Here is a 16,847-nt window from a genome sequence, read left to right as displayed (position 1 = left end):
GAAGCTGAAGTCAGCAGGGGACATGAAAGCCTATTGTGTTGTGTGCACCCTGGGACGCTCCTACTTGTTCCACTTCACTGAACGGAAGGATAAATTGCAGGGAGGAGGTTTATGCAGTGTCGGAGTTATGAGAGCGAGCACAAGTGTACTTTATCCTAGTTGTCTGTTAGTTTATACCAAAGTCCACATTAGAAATAACAGTGCCTGACTTATGACACGACTTCTCCGCAGTTACTCAGGAGCTGAAAGCTGTCTTACACTTACATCCAGTTTCAGAATTCGCATTACCAACTACCTTGCCAGCAGTTGGCAGATCTGCTCTCACATATACTACTTTCAGATGGGCGGAATACGGGTGTCTTTTTTTTTTTTGCCCATATTCCAGATGCAATCCCTGGTCCTCCCACGGTTTATCAGAACTGGAGTTCGGGCACCATAGGCTTCCTTGGTGCTCTAACTCCGGTGCTGATGAACAGTGGGAGGTCTGAGTGTTGCGTCCATAATACGGCCGGAAACAAAGCAATTGTCCAATATTGGCAATAGTCCTATATTATGAGATGTTTTACATGAGGTAAGTCCCCCTCACCATCGTCTGTATTTTTTACCTTTCATTGCATTAGACTGCCGTGTCTCCTAGACCAATTTGGTTGGCATAAGCAAGTCTAATAGCTGGCACCATGAGGGTCTTCTAGGGCATTCGAATAATGGAGCTACAGACAATTCTGGCAGAGGTCTTCCTCCTAGATTCATTATGTCTCATCTAAACCAATCATATTATCTGTATTTTTGCGTTCAGCAAACTGAGCAAAAAAAATTAAAATTATCCTTAAATTTGTGATACTGTTTGTGGTTTATTTGTAAGAACTGTGAAACAACTAGCGACTAAACCCTTTACTGGTTGTTACTTGAATGCGGTTCGTAGCAGTTTTCCTTGGAATTTTGATATATTAGAAGGCAGATCATGCTGAACGAAAGGAAGGAAAAAACTGTGGTGAAATATGACAGATATGGCATGATGTGTGTGAGAGATATTGGCCATGATGACTTCAGATTTAGGAGTCTGCGTCTTCCCAGTAATTCTCCACTGCCAGGATGTGCTCAGTTATCATTGGTCCAGAGATCATGGTGTACGTAGAAATTGTCTTTTGTAAGGGGCATAACTATAGTATTCTAAACTGCACGTGCCTGTTACAGACTTTACGTTGTGGTCTGTCTTTTGTAGGATTTTCAGTAATGACGTAGTCCATGAGGTAGAATAGAGTGAACTGAGTTCTGTCAGGAACTCTAATTACTCAGCTGCATCCGTGCGTTTCCACATTTCCCTAATTGTGAAATGGTTTATCTGCTGCTGTACATTCTGCCCTTCCTCTCTTCTCCCCACGTCCTTTCTCTGATCATGTGATCACGTGGCGCTTGGTGTACTTGCTGACTGTTTCTGCGGGGACGTTTTCCTGTTATTTCATTATACAGGTACAAGTACGATGCGATTTTAACGTGTTCGAGCTCAAATGTAAGGGACACTGCTGCTCTGTTCAGGCATTTTCGCACACAACAATACTGCATCATCCTGTGCTGTCCTTCTATTAAGGTGGCCATAGACGGTAAATGATTTCTCTGGACTCCCCCATAAAGATACACGCTAGGCTCGGCAGTGGGAAATCAGTGGGCTCTGCCAAGTTCTGTCTAATTTGTATGGGCAGCTTTTAGATGGCTGAAGCTTGGTGGTGGCAACATATCGTGTGCCAGAGGTGGAAAGGTTACAATTAGCGCAAACCAGGCCTAACTGAGGCATCTTGGCAGACACTCTTAATCAAATTCATTGACATTGTAAAAAAAGCTGCATTTTAAACTTTGCTCTATCGGTGATAGGGTCTCTGTCATATCATGTGGTCCATCTGATTGGCTGAGAGGACTTGAGCTAGTTCTGCAGCAATTCCGTTGAAAGTTGAAGGCTTTCCGCTGCGGCAAAAACTAACCATTTCCTGCGGTTGTTACGGAAAGAATGGTGCGTAAATTGCTGTGTTTTTTCCCAATGTTAGGAGAATGAGACACCTCCTCTGAAAAACAGCAATTCTGGACACTTTCCGCAGCAGGGATTGACATGCTGCGGTCCGACATATACGCACCGCAGGTCAATTTCGGCTCGGAAATTTTACGCAGCATTTGGAAGAGATTTGTTAAATCTCCACTATGCTGCTACTGTATTCTGCGTTTTTTTCCGTCCGAAATTCCGTCCGGAAAAAACGCGCCAATTCTGCCCTATTTGGACGAGCCCTTAGACTACATGCACATGTTGCAGAATTTGGTGCAGAAAATCTGCATAGTAAACGCAGGTATTTACACCTGTAAAATCTGCACCTTGTGCGGATTTTTTCTTATGCGTTTAGGTGCGGGGTTTATGCTGCAGATTTTTTTTTTTTAAAACGGGTTAGATACAATTTGCAGGCGGAAATGAAAGATAAATTGACATGCTGCAGATTTTAAAATACGCACCGCAAGTCAATTTATGTGCAGAAAAAAAATCTGCAACGTGTAGATGAGATTTCTTGGAATCTCGTTTACTTTGCTGATACTCCATAGTGGACCTGTGCGTTTAGACACATTCAGGTTTTTTCCCCCTCTCCTAATGCCATCTTTTAGCTGTCCTAACATTGAAGGTTTCTTTGCCAATGTTCTTTAAAGAGGATCTGTCACTAGTTCAGTAATGCCCCATCTCCTAACTAATCTACTAGGCGCTGTCACACTGATAATGCTAGTGAAAATTGTGTGCCAAAACGTTTATTATTTTATAAATTATGAGCTTTTTATACTTGACAAATGGGTGTCAACAGCAGTGATTCTCCTTTCGGCATGAAGCTGCTTCACGCAGTGTGAGAGACTGAGGCTGGAGGGAAGGGGGATCACTTAAAACAGCCATAATATCGTGCTGTGGACCACCTAGAACAGCTTGAGATTATATGACACCAGGATCGCAGTTCTAGCTGTGAAACAACCAGATATCACCAGTTGAATACACAGTCGGGAATGGAAGTGGTGTACTATATGATCACGATGTGTTGCTGGGCTGGGAAGAGGAGAACTGTATGTAGCGGATTAGACAGCGTCATACAGAAAACATTACACCGCCCAGAGTGAAAAGAAAGCGTAACTTCCTATTTGGTAAGTATAGCCAAAATCGCATATTTAGAAAAATGCTCATAACTTGGCAAATAATAAAAGTTTTTGAAAAAAAATGACATCGCAGTTATCAGCATCATAGCGCCTAGATTAGTCTCCTTAGATTAGTTAGGAGATAGGGAATTAATAAACTGGTGACCGATCGTCTTTAAAGAGGAATTGCACTTTCAGTGGGGGTCCGGGTGCTGAGACGTTCTTTCATACTGACACGGAGCGACGATTACAGCCGCAGGGTGCTCAGCTGAGCGCTTCTGCACATTTGTTTCCGCAACGGTGGCGGTCTGAGTACCCGCACCCCTACCAATCCAAACTTTTGATATGTCTCTCTGATATATCAAAAGTTTGATGGACATGTAGTTCCCCTTTAATCTTACCTTTTTGACGTTATTTAGTTTTTCCCCTCATCCAGACTATATATTGCACGTAAAAATCACGTTTTTGCACATACATCCGTGTTATGCCTATGTAATTTAATTTCAGCTCTTGGGGTCCTGACTTTTATGATTCTTTCGGACTTACCCTGTGGAAAATAAGGAGCACAAGATTCTTATTAGTTCATCTTAGCGGGGAGGGGGGGGGGGCGGGATGGAGGATGTGAGGTCTGGTTACAGAGACGTTTATTTAATCTTGTTTGCTTAGTCATAGTCACTAAACATACATGTACGCTCAGTGACCATGGAATAATATGATATATAGTACACACAATTATATCTGCATACACTTTAGTCTTTTTGTTTTTATTAGAGCTCCTTCTGAAAACCCTGTCAGGCTTCACTGTAGATTTAGTGACAGACATGATGTACAGTGGCATCCAACCAGGGTAACATCTGCATTTTCCGGTATAGTGCGACTTTGCTCTGTTCAGTGCTAGAAGAAATTGTAGCATTCAAACAAAAAACCTGAGTCTGATATGGGGACGACAACATACCATTGGTGCAACCTGTGCAGCAGCACAGGGGCCCAGCAGGTAAGGGGTCCACTTCTACCATTTAAGCAGCTTCCTACGATCTATAGCTCACGCTTACAATTCTTGTCGGGCCCGCCGCTCACGATGTGTATAAGGCAGTATATCCAGGTGAACGATCCGCTTTCATTTTAATGAGAACTTTGTAATTTTTCACTTCCTCTATGGTTTCGCTGCAGGGGAATTAAACACTTGCTGCCGTATTCACATCAGCGGGACACCTTGTCATCCGATTATCATTGGGGGATCCTTCTAACAAAGTGGACAAGCCCTTGTAACGAGACTTGTCAACTCTGAAAACCACCTTTGTTACAGCCGACACTTCCGGGTAACTAGCGGGATCCCGCTAGAGCGCGAGCCCGCTTGCTTAACCTGTTAAATGCTGCGTTCAATAGCGATCGCAGCATTAAAATGACTAAAAACGGGCGCGACCCCCTGTAACTTAAACCCGGGCGAGATCGGGGGGAGCCGTTGGTTGACACGGCAGCCTGGGGGCCTGACTAAGTCCCCCAGGTCCGTCATCTTTGTACTCCTATGAAGCTTCATAGGATACTGTCAGACATTAGTATTGCAGTATATCGTGCAAGAGATCGAACGATCGCTGGTTAAAGTCCCCAAGGGGGGACAAGTAAATAACTAAAATAAAGTTGTTTTTTTAACAAATAAAAAAAATAAAAAATAATTAAAAGCTCAAAAACTCCCATTTTCCCTCAAGCACAATGTAAAAAAAATAAAAAGCTAACATAACTGGTATCGACACGTCCGTAAAAGTCTGAACTATTACAATATATCATTATTTAGTCCGCACGGTGAACGCCGTAAAAAATAAACATCAGAATTGCTGTTTTTTGTCCCTTCTCCCATAAAAAGTGATCAAAAAGTCTCACACCCCCCAAAATGGTACCAATATAAACTGCAGCTCGCCCCGCAAAAAATAAGCCCTCACACGGCTAAATCGATAGAAAAATAAAAACTTTATGGCTCTCAGAATGTGGAGACAAAACTCAAATTTTATTTTTAACAATCCGTTTTTTCCTTGTATAAGTAGTAAAACATAAAGAAAACTATATAAATTTGGGATCGCTGTAATCGTATTGACCCGCAGAATAAAGTAAACATTCCGTTTTTACCGTACGTTGAACGCCATAAAAACAAAACCACCCAAAAGGCTGAGGAATCACTGTTTTTTTTCCTATTCCACCCCACATATATTTTTTTTCTCGTTTCCCACTACATTATATGGTACAAAAAATGGTGCTGTGAAAATCTACAACTCATCCCGCAAAAAACAAGACCCCATACGGCAATGTTACATAGTTACATAGTTAGTACGGCTGAAAAAAGACACATGTCCATCAAGTTCAACCAAGGGAAGGGAAAAGGGAAGGAAAAATTTCTACTCATAGGAGTTAATATTTTTTTGTTCTAGGAAATTATCTAACCCTTTTTTAAAGCCATCTACTGTCCCTGCTGTGACCAGCTCCTGCGGTAGGTTATTCCATAAATTCACAGTTCTCACTGTAAAGAAGCCTTGTCGCCTCTGCAGCTTGAACCTTTTTTTCTCCAGACGGAGGGAGTGCTCCCTTGTTTTTTGAGGGGGTTTTACAAGGAACAGGATTTCACCATATTTTTTGTATGTGCCATTAATATATTTATATAAGTTAATCATGTCCCCCCTTAGTCGTCTTTTTTCAAGGCTAAATAGGTTTAATTCTTTCAATCTTTCCTCATAACTTAAATTCTCCATGCCCCTTATTAGCTTCGTTGCTCTTCTTTGTATTTTTTCCAACTCCAGGGCATCCTTTCTATGAACTGGAGCCCAGAACTGAACTGCATATTCTAGATGAGGCCTCACTAATGCTTTGTAAAGTGGCATTATTACATCCCTGTCCCGCGAGTCCATGCCTCTTTTAATACACGACAATATCCTGCTGGCCTTTGAAGCAGCTGATTGACACTGCATGCTGTTATTGAGTTTATGATTTACAAGTACACCCAGATCCTTCTCAACAAGTTAATCCGCCAGTGTAGCTCCCCCTAGGACATATGATGCATGCAGGTTGTTGGTACCCAGATGCATAACTTTACATTTATCTACATTAAACTTCATCTGCCAAGTGGACGCCCAAACACTTAGTTTGTTTAAATCTGCCTGCAATTCATGAACATCTTCCATAGACTGAACTATATTACATAGCTTGGTGTCATCTGCAAAAATAGAAATAGTGCTATTAATCCCATCCTCTATATCATTAATAAATAAGTTGAATAATAGTGGTCCCAGCACTGAACCCTGGGGTACACCACTTATAACTGGGGATCATTCAGAGAAGGAATCATTGACCACAACTCTGGATACGGTCCTTGAGCCAATTCTCAATCCAATTACAAACTATATTTTCTAAACCTATAGTCCTTAATTTACCCATTAGGCGTCTATGGGGGACAGTGTCAAATGCCTTTGCAAAGTCCAAAAACACTAAATCCACAGCGGCCCCTCTGTCTAGACTTCTGCTCACCTCTTCATAAAAACAGATTAGGTTAGTTTGACAACTTCTGTCCTTAGTAAAACCGTGCTGGCTGTCACTTATAATGCTATTTATTGTCACATAATCCTGTATATAGTCCCTCAATAGCCCCTCAAACATTTTCCCCACGATGGATGTTAAGCTTACTGGTCTATAATTACCTGGGGAAGACCTAGAGCCCTTTTTGAAAATAGGCACCACATTTGCCCTGCGCCAGTCCCTTGGCACTATACCAGTCACTAGAGATTCTCTGAATATTATGAAAAGGGGGACAGAAATAACTGAACTAAGCTCTTTAAGAATTCTAGGGTGTAACCCATCTGGTCCCGGGGCCTTGTGCACATTTATTTTATTTAATTTAGCTTGGACCATCTCTACATTCATCCAATTCAGTATATCAACTGATATATTAACAGCACTGGCACCGGCTACATCAGCTGCTCCTTCTTCAGTTGTATATACAGAGCTAAAGAACCCATTTAGTAACTCTGCCTTCTCTTGATCCCCTGTGATCAACTCCCCATTACCATTATCTAGGGGTCCCACATGTTCAGACCTGGGCTTTTTAGCATTTATATACTTGAAGAATTTTTTGGGATTTGTTTTACTATCCTTGGCCACCTGCCTTTCATTTTGTATTTTTGCTAATTTTATTACATTTTTACAGATTTTATTAAGCTCTTTATATTTTACAAAGGCTACAGCTGTACCCTCAGATTTGTATTTTTCAAAAGCCCTTTTTTTGTCATGTATTGCCCCTTTCACAGAAGGTGTAAGCCATGTGGGGTTTAATTTGAGTCGTTTATACTTGTTACCTGTAGGAATAAATTTTGCACTATAATAACTCAAAGTAGATGTGAAAATCTCCCATTTATCATTTGTTCCATTAATTGACATTAGTTCTTCCCAGTCCATATCCTGAATTGCAGCCTTCATCCTGGGGAAATTGGCTTTCTTAAAATTAAATGTTTTTGCCCTCCCAGCCTGCGTTTGTTTTTTACAGTATAGGTAAAATGTAACTATATTATGATCACTGTTACCGAGGTTTTCACGAACATTGACATTCCCAACAAGATCTGCATTATTAGAAATGACCAGGCCAACTGAGCTTCACCTCTAGTCGGGTCTTCCACAAACTGGCCCATAAAATTTTCCTGCAACAGGTTGAGGAAATGTCTCCCCTTTGCAGTTGAAGCCGAACCATGACACCAATTAATATCCCGGAAATTAAAATCTCCCATTATCACTACAGTACCCGCCTGTGCAGCCCGCCTGTGCAGAAGGTGTGAGGCCCTTCAATGTTGTTAGAAAAATTAGAGTTATGGCTTTTGGAAGGTGGGGAGGAAAAAACTAAAGTGAAAATCCGAAAAATGGCTGCGGAGGGAAGTGGTTAAACGACAGTAATCAGTAAATCGCTTAAAAGGATCTGATTCCGAATCTGTACATTTCATCTTTCCACCGTCTTGCAGTCACCCCCTCCCCCCTGTAAGCAAACACACGGACAGTGCAATGAAATGCTGATGCACAGAAAGGACTCCTAAATTCGGCGATATAATGGAGAGGACTCGTCATCAGCATGCAGTGCACAGCCCGTTTGTGGGGGAATGCAAGTGAGAAGAAAGATAAAGCATACAAATTCAGAATCTGCGTCTTTTAAGCTATTTACCGATTTATTGTCGTTTAGGGTTTTTTTCAGAGGTGACTGTCCCTTTAAGGGTACCACTCAGCAGAGCCCCCCCCCCCTTTAGTTTATTTGCTATAAATACAGAACTTCATGACCCATATACAAGCCAAAATGGAAAAAAAGTGACTATGTTCTAGGAGGAAGTATTATGTCTTGAAAGGGTTGTTTTCTCTGTATATAGAATAAATAAAGTGGAGTTGAGGACATCGAGGACACCGTGCAGCGCATGCGGGTGGCGAGCCGCGCAGCGCATGCGGGTGGCGAGCCGCGCAGCGCATGCGGGTGGCGAGCCACACCGCGCAGCGCATGCGGGTGGCGAGCCGCGCAGCGCATGCGGGTGGCGAGCCGCGCAGCGCATGCGGGTGGCGAGCCGCGCAGCGCATGCGGGTGGCGAGCCGCGCAGCGCATGCGGGTGGCGAGCCGCGCAGCGCATACAGCAATTGTCCTGGGAGATGCACTGAATGTTGTGTTGTGCATTTAGTAGAAGCAGAAGTTTCTTTCTACAAATAGGGACAAGCTCGTTTCTGGCCTTATAAGGGAAGTTAGAGCCGACGCTTGACCTCCGACTGCTTCTAAATCCCACAAGGGTAAAGACTGAGACCGAGAAATCTTGGAGACTCTGTAGCAGTATTAGGGAGTCACACGAGCACGTTTCTAAGTTTACGAGTCCATCATCAAGGAAACATTGAGTAAGTAAATGGGAAATAGGGAAAATCTGTTTTGTTACATGTGCAACATGTATTTTTGTAGCTGTTTATTCTCATTTGCAGCATTTTAAATAGAAAGACCTTGGTCTCCAGAGGTCCTGCAGTCACGGCTGGCAGCTGTTCCCTGGCCCACCCCACAAAGCCCCCACTTCAGTAGAGAAAGTGAAAGTCACATACTTGCTGCTATGAGTCACTGACTTATCTATGGGCAGGATCTGGAGAAGCGATCTTCATGTACCAAAATAGCAACCTTGTAAAAATCCTCCTCCACTGGCTGTATTAGCGTCTCACTATTGTCATAGACATCAAGAGGGGAGTTTATTAAACTTTGTGGCGTAGAAAGTGGCAAAAACGGAAATTTACATCCGACCACGTCTGGTGGAAGGTGTGAGGCCCTGCACATGCCTCTACATTGCTGCACCCCACAGAGTGAAATCTAAAGTAAATCTGTCAGGCTGAATGTGGCCCCACCCCTATAAAAGTCGTGAGGGCAGCGTAAAATGCCAAAAAGGCGCTATTTACGCTGTAAATTTCCAACTTTTCTGGAATATAAAGGTTAATTCCACCCTTTTTTTTTTTTTCCATTATCTCAATGATCAGTCGGGCAGTATGACCATAAGCCATTAGTATGAGATTGCTATCAGATACTGAACATTACCTTAGAACTGCTTCCATTGTACACTTGGTAATGACATTTTTACTGCCACGCTAGTAATTTTGTCCAGGTCCAAAAGTTAACTTGAGGATCTATTAGTTGCGGTTTCATTAAGCGTAGAATTGGTGTGTGAAAGCCGTGTTACATGTGGAAACCTCCCATCCACGTGTGGGCCAGTTCCTGAAATAGGGGTTTAATTAATTGAATCTGTCCAAAATGGGGGATACCTTGTCCCTGCCCGTCAAGACTGATGTGTGTTTATTGGCTCTAGATCTACAGGTGCTCATTAAACACATTAAAAATCAACTGCTTTCCCTACATGACTGCTGCTGTTTCGTGCTGGTCAGTCGTGCACGCTTACTACTTGTTAGGCCAGGATCACACTCGCAGTTTTTGGCTCAGGAGTGGACACAAAAGAAAGGAAAGGAGATGGATCAGTCTTTTTTTTTTATACCTGTCCTTCCCTTTAGATCCACTTCTGGCTTTGGCTGAAAAAAACTGCACCAAAACGGTGTGGGAAAGTTCACACATAGCGTAAATTACTGCGGATTTCACGCAGCAGAATTCATTGCGGGAAAATCCGCAGCATAATACAATAGTAGCAAAGTGGATGAGATTTGAACAAATCTCCTAAACACGCTGTGTAAATAAGCAGAAATTGAACTGTGTTGCGTTTTTTTTAATCCGCAGCATGTCAATTGTATTCGCGTAATCGCTTTTTGTTTTTGTTTTTTTTCCGGGTTTTCCCCATTTAAATTCATTGGGGAGGTAAAACCCGCAACAAATAGTAGATGTTGCATTTTTTGCGGTGGAAAAGCTGTAGTTCCACAAAAAGACGCAACTCCCAAAAAAATAAAATATTATATTTACCCAGAATTCTGTGCTGCTTTGTTCAGACGAGCCTCCTGGGATGACGTTTCATCCCATGTGATCACTTCAGCAGCCACATGGGATAAAACGTCATCCCAGGTGGCCATTCTGCAAGATGTCAGAGGTATGTATGTGTGTGGTGTCTTTGTTTATTTTTTATTTTTTAACACACCGCTTTCTGCAGCGGAGCTTCCAGTCGAATAACTGCACTACAATTTGTGCGGTTTTTCGTCCGGAATTCCCTGCGGCTGTGGGCGTGTGCGCTGTTTTTTTTTACCTTTTTTCCGCCTATGTGTGAATCTAGCCTCAGGGAGGTCTGGTCTGGCTGGTTGTGTCCAGGCTGTTATTGCCGTGCATGGGTTTTGCAGGTCTTTTACAGGCATTGGTCTCATAACAGGGCACGAGTGCGTCATTGGAAAAACTGAGTTGTCCCCGTGGTATGTGCACTTGTTGCTTTCATTTTCTGACCTTACCCATTAACCCCTTAATGACCAGCCTATTTTGGACCTTAATGACCAAGCCATTTTTTACGTTTTTCCATCGTCGCATTCCAAGAGCTATAACTCTTTTTTATTTTTGCGTCGACATAGCTGTATAAGGTCTTGTTTTTTGCGGGACAAGTTGTACTTTTTAACAGCACCATTTTGGGGGACATATTATTTATTGATTAACTTTTATTAACTTTTTTTTTTGGGGGGGAATAGAAAAAAACCTGAAATGTCGCCACTCTTTTTCGCGTCTTAAATCAACGGCGTTTACCGTGTGATATAAATAACACCATAACTTTATTCAGCGGGTTGTTACGATTGCAACGATGCCAAATTTGTATAGTTTTTGTATGTTTTACTACTTTTACACAGTAAAAACGCTTTTTTTTCAAAATTATTTGTTTTTGTGTCTCCATATTTGAAGAGCCGTAACGGTTTCATTTTTTCGCCGATGCGGTTGTATGAGGGCTTTTTTTTTGCGGGAAGACTTGTAGTTTTTATTGGTACCATTTTTGAGCAGATGCGACTTTTTGATCACTTTTTATAACATTTTTTTAAAGTCAGGATTCACAGAAAGCAGCAATTTTTCCATAGTTTTTTATTTAATTTTTTACGGCGTTCACCGTGCGAGTTAAATAATGTTATAGATTTATAGTCGGGGTCGTTACGGACGCGGCGATACCAAATATGTGTAACTTTTTTACTTTATTTTGTTTTTTTAATAGTAAAGCATTGTGTAAGGGGAAAAAGCTGGGTTTTTCATTTTTTTTCATTAACTTTATTAAACTTTTTTTTTACTTTTTTACTAGTCCCACTAGGGGACTATAATATGCGATTCTCCGATCGCTATTGTAATACACTGCAATACTTTTGTATTGCAGTGTATTACTGCCTGTCCGTTTAAAACGGCCAGGCATCTGCTAGGTCATGCCTCCGGCATGATCTAGCAGGCAGTCGCTCAAGGCAGACCTGGGGGCCTTTATTAGAGACACAGACACTCGGCGATCGTATCGCCGGGTGTCGGTGGGGGAGAGAGGGAGCTCCCTCCCTCTCTCCAAAACCACTCGGATGCGGTGCACGCTATTGCGTACCGCATCTGAAGGGTTAAACGGGTGAGATCGATACTAATATCGATCTCACCCGGCAGAGCAGGGACGCTCCCAGCCCTCAGCTGCCTCTAGCAGCTGAGAGCGGGGAGATTTGACACTCCCTGCTCTGTTTACTTTATCCTGATGCAGTGCCGTAAAAAGGCACATGCATCAGAATAAAGCCCGTTAGTGGCCGCCGTTAAAAGGCGTATTGGCGGTCACTAACGGGTTAAACACTAGTTGGGAGAGTTAAAGGGAAGGTGTCGTGAATTTTTTTTTTTTTTATCATATTGCTTTTAATATGATAACATATATTTTATTTGTGTTCTTGTGTTCTACTTTTTACTGTGTTCTTACTTTTACTTCTCTATGGGGGCTGCCATTTTTTTTAAAATATCTGTATGTCGATTAACGACACATACAGAGATGGAATACGGCACATACAACCCCATAGAGAATGCGAACGGGAGCCGTTCCATTCACTGCAGCGTACGCCATCTGTGTGGGAACGGCGCATGCGCCACTCCCACACCGGCCAAAACGAAGCTTGTTAGCAGAGCGAAAGCCGGCGCCATTTTCATGTGGACCGGAAGCTGCTGCCGGACAGTAAGATGACTACTTCCAGCCGCGGCTTCCAGCCATATGTTCAGGCACAAGGAATAGGAGCGGAGACCTGCGGAGGCGGCAGGTAAGTTATGTTTGTGTATGTGATGTCTTTGTATGTTCGTGTTATACTGTCTGCTGAGCACTGTATCTAATCATCCTACACAGTTCAGTCGCTCAAAAAATGGCGGCACAGTGTAGGAGGCTTGAAGACCTTCAAACCCTCCATGTCCTGGCACTAGCCAGAAGAAGGGAGGGGGGATTGTGTGAGGACACTAGAGGAGAGTGTCCACCACAAATTTGCAGCATAAATCAATGAGGTTGCTTTACCACAGTGACCATGCTGCAATTTTGGGAACTGCTCCCTCTAGTGCCAAGCACATGGAAATGTTATAAATTAGAATCTAATTTATAATATTTCCTGACTTGTTAAAAAATGAAAACAATGTGTAATCACTTAAATACTAATTGTTTAACTGAAAAAAAAAATTCTAGCGACAAATTGCCTTTAAGGATTTGTTATCATGTGGTAATATGCAATTATTGCTCAGGGTTGGTTTTTTTGTGGTTGTCCACTACCAGGATATGTGATCATGATTTTATCTTTGTTAACCAGTTGTACAATGTTCTGATAGCGGAAACATTCATTTGTCAACTACTTATTATGCGAATTGATATAGTGGAGTGTTAGGGTGAGAACACACGTAGCAGAGGCCAAAACCACAGCCACATGCGGCTGCTGCTGTGTGCATTGTCACCCTTATACCCTTAGGCCCCCTGCACACGATGCATATTACGTGCAGATTTGCCGCATAGATTTTCCTGTGGCAAATTTGCAGCGCATAAAGTACCAGCAAAATAAATGAGATTTGAATTAACCTTATTTGAATGTTGCAGAATTTTTCGATGCATAAATTGACTTGTGGTGCGGATTTTAAAAATCTGCAGCATGACGATTTATCTTGTGTTTCCGCCTCAGAATTGTATCTGACAAATTTATTTTAAAAAAAAACACCGCATAAAACCGCACGTATTTCCGCATCAAAATACGCACTATATAAAGTGCGGATTTTACCTGCAGCGTTACCTGCGTTTTGATGCAGGTTTTCCGCGTTCAATTCCACAACGTGTGCATTTAGCCTTGGGGTGCATTTACATGAGATGGTTTTGGTGCGCGGTAAAAAAAAATCGTAACACCACGTGCGGTTTCACTGAGACTTGCTACATTTTTATTTTTGCACAGGTAAAACATGTAAAATGTGTTTCAACTGCAAAAGCTGCAGGTTCTAGAACCGCTTTGCAATTCGCTGCTAACGGTTTTGCAGCATTACATCATGCCTCTATATTGACACTAGAAATAGAGGGTCCCACATAGCTGTGGCTGAAACCTCGCTCACTTGCCGTGGCCAATGGCCCTGTGATTTTTCAGAGTGTTACAGGTAAAATCATGCGGCCCTTCGCCACTGCATGTGGGCGGGGTTTCGGACGCATGCGGACTCCGCCTCATGGGCCCATAACCAGAAAGAGGTTTACTATAATATGCATTGAACACAGCTGTGCGCAAAAAAAAAAAACACCAACAAAGTTTGTCCTAGAGAAAGTTACTATTCACATCTAAGTTCTTCCACTGCTTGGGATCAAGTCTAGAACACTGGACTCCTACTCGACTCCTCATTGTCACTGTGCGGTACGTTGGAAGTTGCCTGATGACGTCTTATTATTGGAAGATATCGCGGATCATAGAAGAATATGGTTGAAAAGGAAGCTATGTACTGCTCCAGTAGTAAAGAAATCTGGTGCTGACTGCGGTCTGGTCTGTTTTGCAGTATTCCTGCTCTTTTGAGTGAAAAAAACTAAATTGTATTGTATGTACTATTTTTAAAGAGCTGCCTGCAGTAGTCACAGGCGCGCGCCGATATCATGTAGTTTGGCTAAACATCCTTTTTTTTTTCTTTTAGCTGCAACGGAATGTGATCATGGAGTATATATATGACCTGTGGGCTCCCTCCGCCCATGTGCCGCAGATTGGCAGCTTTCTGCCCATTACTGTGCAAAGCCAAGCCTGCCCTATACTGGGTAAAGTCTTCACAATGTGCCAAACTTGCTGCTAGAAATCCATATTCAGTACAGGGAGCCGTGCTGTATTGCACCTATTGATATCAGTAGATTTCCTGTCGCAAGGATTTATATAATAAATAAATGATTGCTAATAGCTAGAGCAGGCGCACAATGAAGATTTCACCCAGCATGCCGTAGGTCGATCGCAAGGATCAGGTTCAAGAAAGAGGGAGACAGACCACTTGTTTTAATATTATTTTGTGTTATATAGTAGAAATTGAGTGAACGCCAGTAGAAGAGGCTTCCCCATAACTCTTCTCGGCCACCATCTGTGGTCCCCCATGTCCTATGCCAGGTGACATTTGCAATTGCTACCCCCTCTTTAATTGTTAGTTGATGTCTTCAAAAATTTTTTCGATTTGATGAAGTAGCTAAACCTCTTTACTTCTCCCACAGGTTATGACTTTGCAGCAGTCTTGGAGTGGTTTGCCGAACGTGTGGATCGCATTATTCTACTCTTTGATGCTCACAAGTTGGATATATCCGATGAATTTTCTGAGGTCATCAAAGCTCTAAAAAACCACGAGGATAAAATCCGAGTTGTACTAAATAAGGCGGATCAGATTGAGACCCAACAGCTTATGAGAGTTTATGGGGCCCTCATGTGGTCCCTGGGAAAGATCATTAACACTCCAGAGGTGGTGCGTGTTTACATTGGTTCATTCTGGTCACATCCTCTGCTAATCCCAGACAACCGCAAATTATTTGAAGCCGAGGAACAAGACTTATTCAAGGACATTCAGTCCTTACCCAGGAACGCTGCCCTCCGCAAGCTAAACGACCTTATCAAAAGAGCCAGACTGGCTAAGGTAAGCAGAGGGGGTGTATTAACACAGGCAGGCAGCAGCTCCGTGATATACCAGGGCCTCCACAGAACCAAAAAAATGCTTTCTTTTCAGCCCCCGGCACTATGACTACTTAATGAAAATGTATTGGGATATCAAACCACACAAGGCTAACAAATGGTTGGCACAGGCAAGCAATGAGGTAGATCCCAGGTGTGCTGACTGTGGAGGTGCTCCGTGCAAGATGAAAAAGCAGTTACATATTCATGGAAGGCATAGAACTCGCCACTGAAGAGCACGGAGTTTACTCCTACTGAAACTGCAGCATACAGTATTGGCTAGTAATGAGAGCTGTCCCTGGCAGGGACACTATACGCCTTGATGATCCACGTATAGCATTGAAATGGTCCGTCGGCCTGGGATAGTTTGCATCGTAAGGAATTGCTATATGCTGCTGTTTGGGAAGGAGTTGTAATAGGTCTGTCATAGGGACAGGTCTCCTATAAAGTTATTTCCATCACAGAAAATAGTGGCATATCGCTAGGATATTCATTCCTATATGCATCACTCTTCTAGGCTCCAATGGTAAAAGTGGTCCTGGGGGTACACACTATCACGGGCCCCAATAATATCTACTTAGAATAAAGTAGGACAGAACTCGAGAAAGTAAATGCTAACTAGTGCAAATATGATTGTAGCTCCAGTGACCCTAAGTAACGTTGGACACCTAAAGGGTCCTTTGTCAAGCCATATGCAAACAATGTATTGGGACCACAGTCGCCTGGAACTTGTTGCCATTCTTTAGTGTTGTCGCCCCCTCATTCTTAGGATAGTCAGACTCCCACCTATCAAAAAGTGATGGCAGATCTTAGCGATATGCCATCACCTTCTGTGATGGGAATAGCCCTTTAAAGGGGTTATCTGGGACTTTTGAAAATTGGTAACAGAGCAGGGGATGGCATAAAATAGTAAACTAACTGAACACCTAAACCCCCCCCCCCCCCACTCGCTCGTTCCTTCAGCGTTTGCGTGCTCTTCATCGGTCACGTGCCACTGCAGCCAATGGCTGGCCTCCGTGATGATGCTTTCATGATTCTGCAATGAAATGCACATGCTGCTGAAGCCAAATCTTTGGACTGTTCTGCTATCCCCTTATGTTCTGCTATCCCCTGCCCTGCTG

The 16,847-nt window shown here is 42.7% G+C and overlaps 1 protein-coding gene across 1 annotated transcript in view; it reads left to right on the top strand.

Moving 5' to 3' along the window:
• EHD1 (EH domain containing 1) overlaps positions 1-16,847 on the top strand; it is a 40,330-nt gene that overhangs the window by 18,491 nt on the left and 4,992 nt on the right. The window contains exon 3 of the mRNA XM_075837199.1: positions 15,279-15,691. Within this exon, the coding sequence (XP_075693314.1) occupies positions 15,279-15,691 (413 nt within the window). The remainder of the gene's footprint in view (positions 1-15,278; positions 15,692-16,847) is intronic.

The sequence above is a fragment of the Rhinoderma darwinii genome, chromosome 9 (genome assembly GCF_050947455.1).
Source record: "Rhinoderma darwinii isolate aRhiDar2 chromosome 9, aRhiDar2.hap1, whole genome shotgun sequence".
In the NCBI taxonomy this organism is placed as follows: Eukaryota; Metazoa; Chordata; class Amphibia; order Anura; family Rhinodermatidae; genus Rhinoderma; species Rhinoderma darwinii.
Note: the sequence above shows the minus strand (reverse complement) of the source record. Positions and strands in the feature narration are given on the sequence as shown.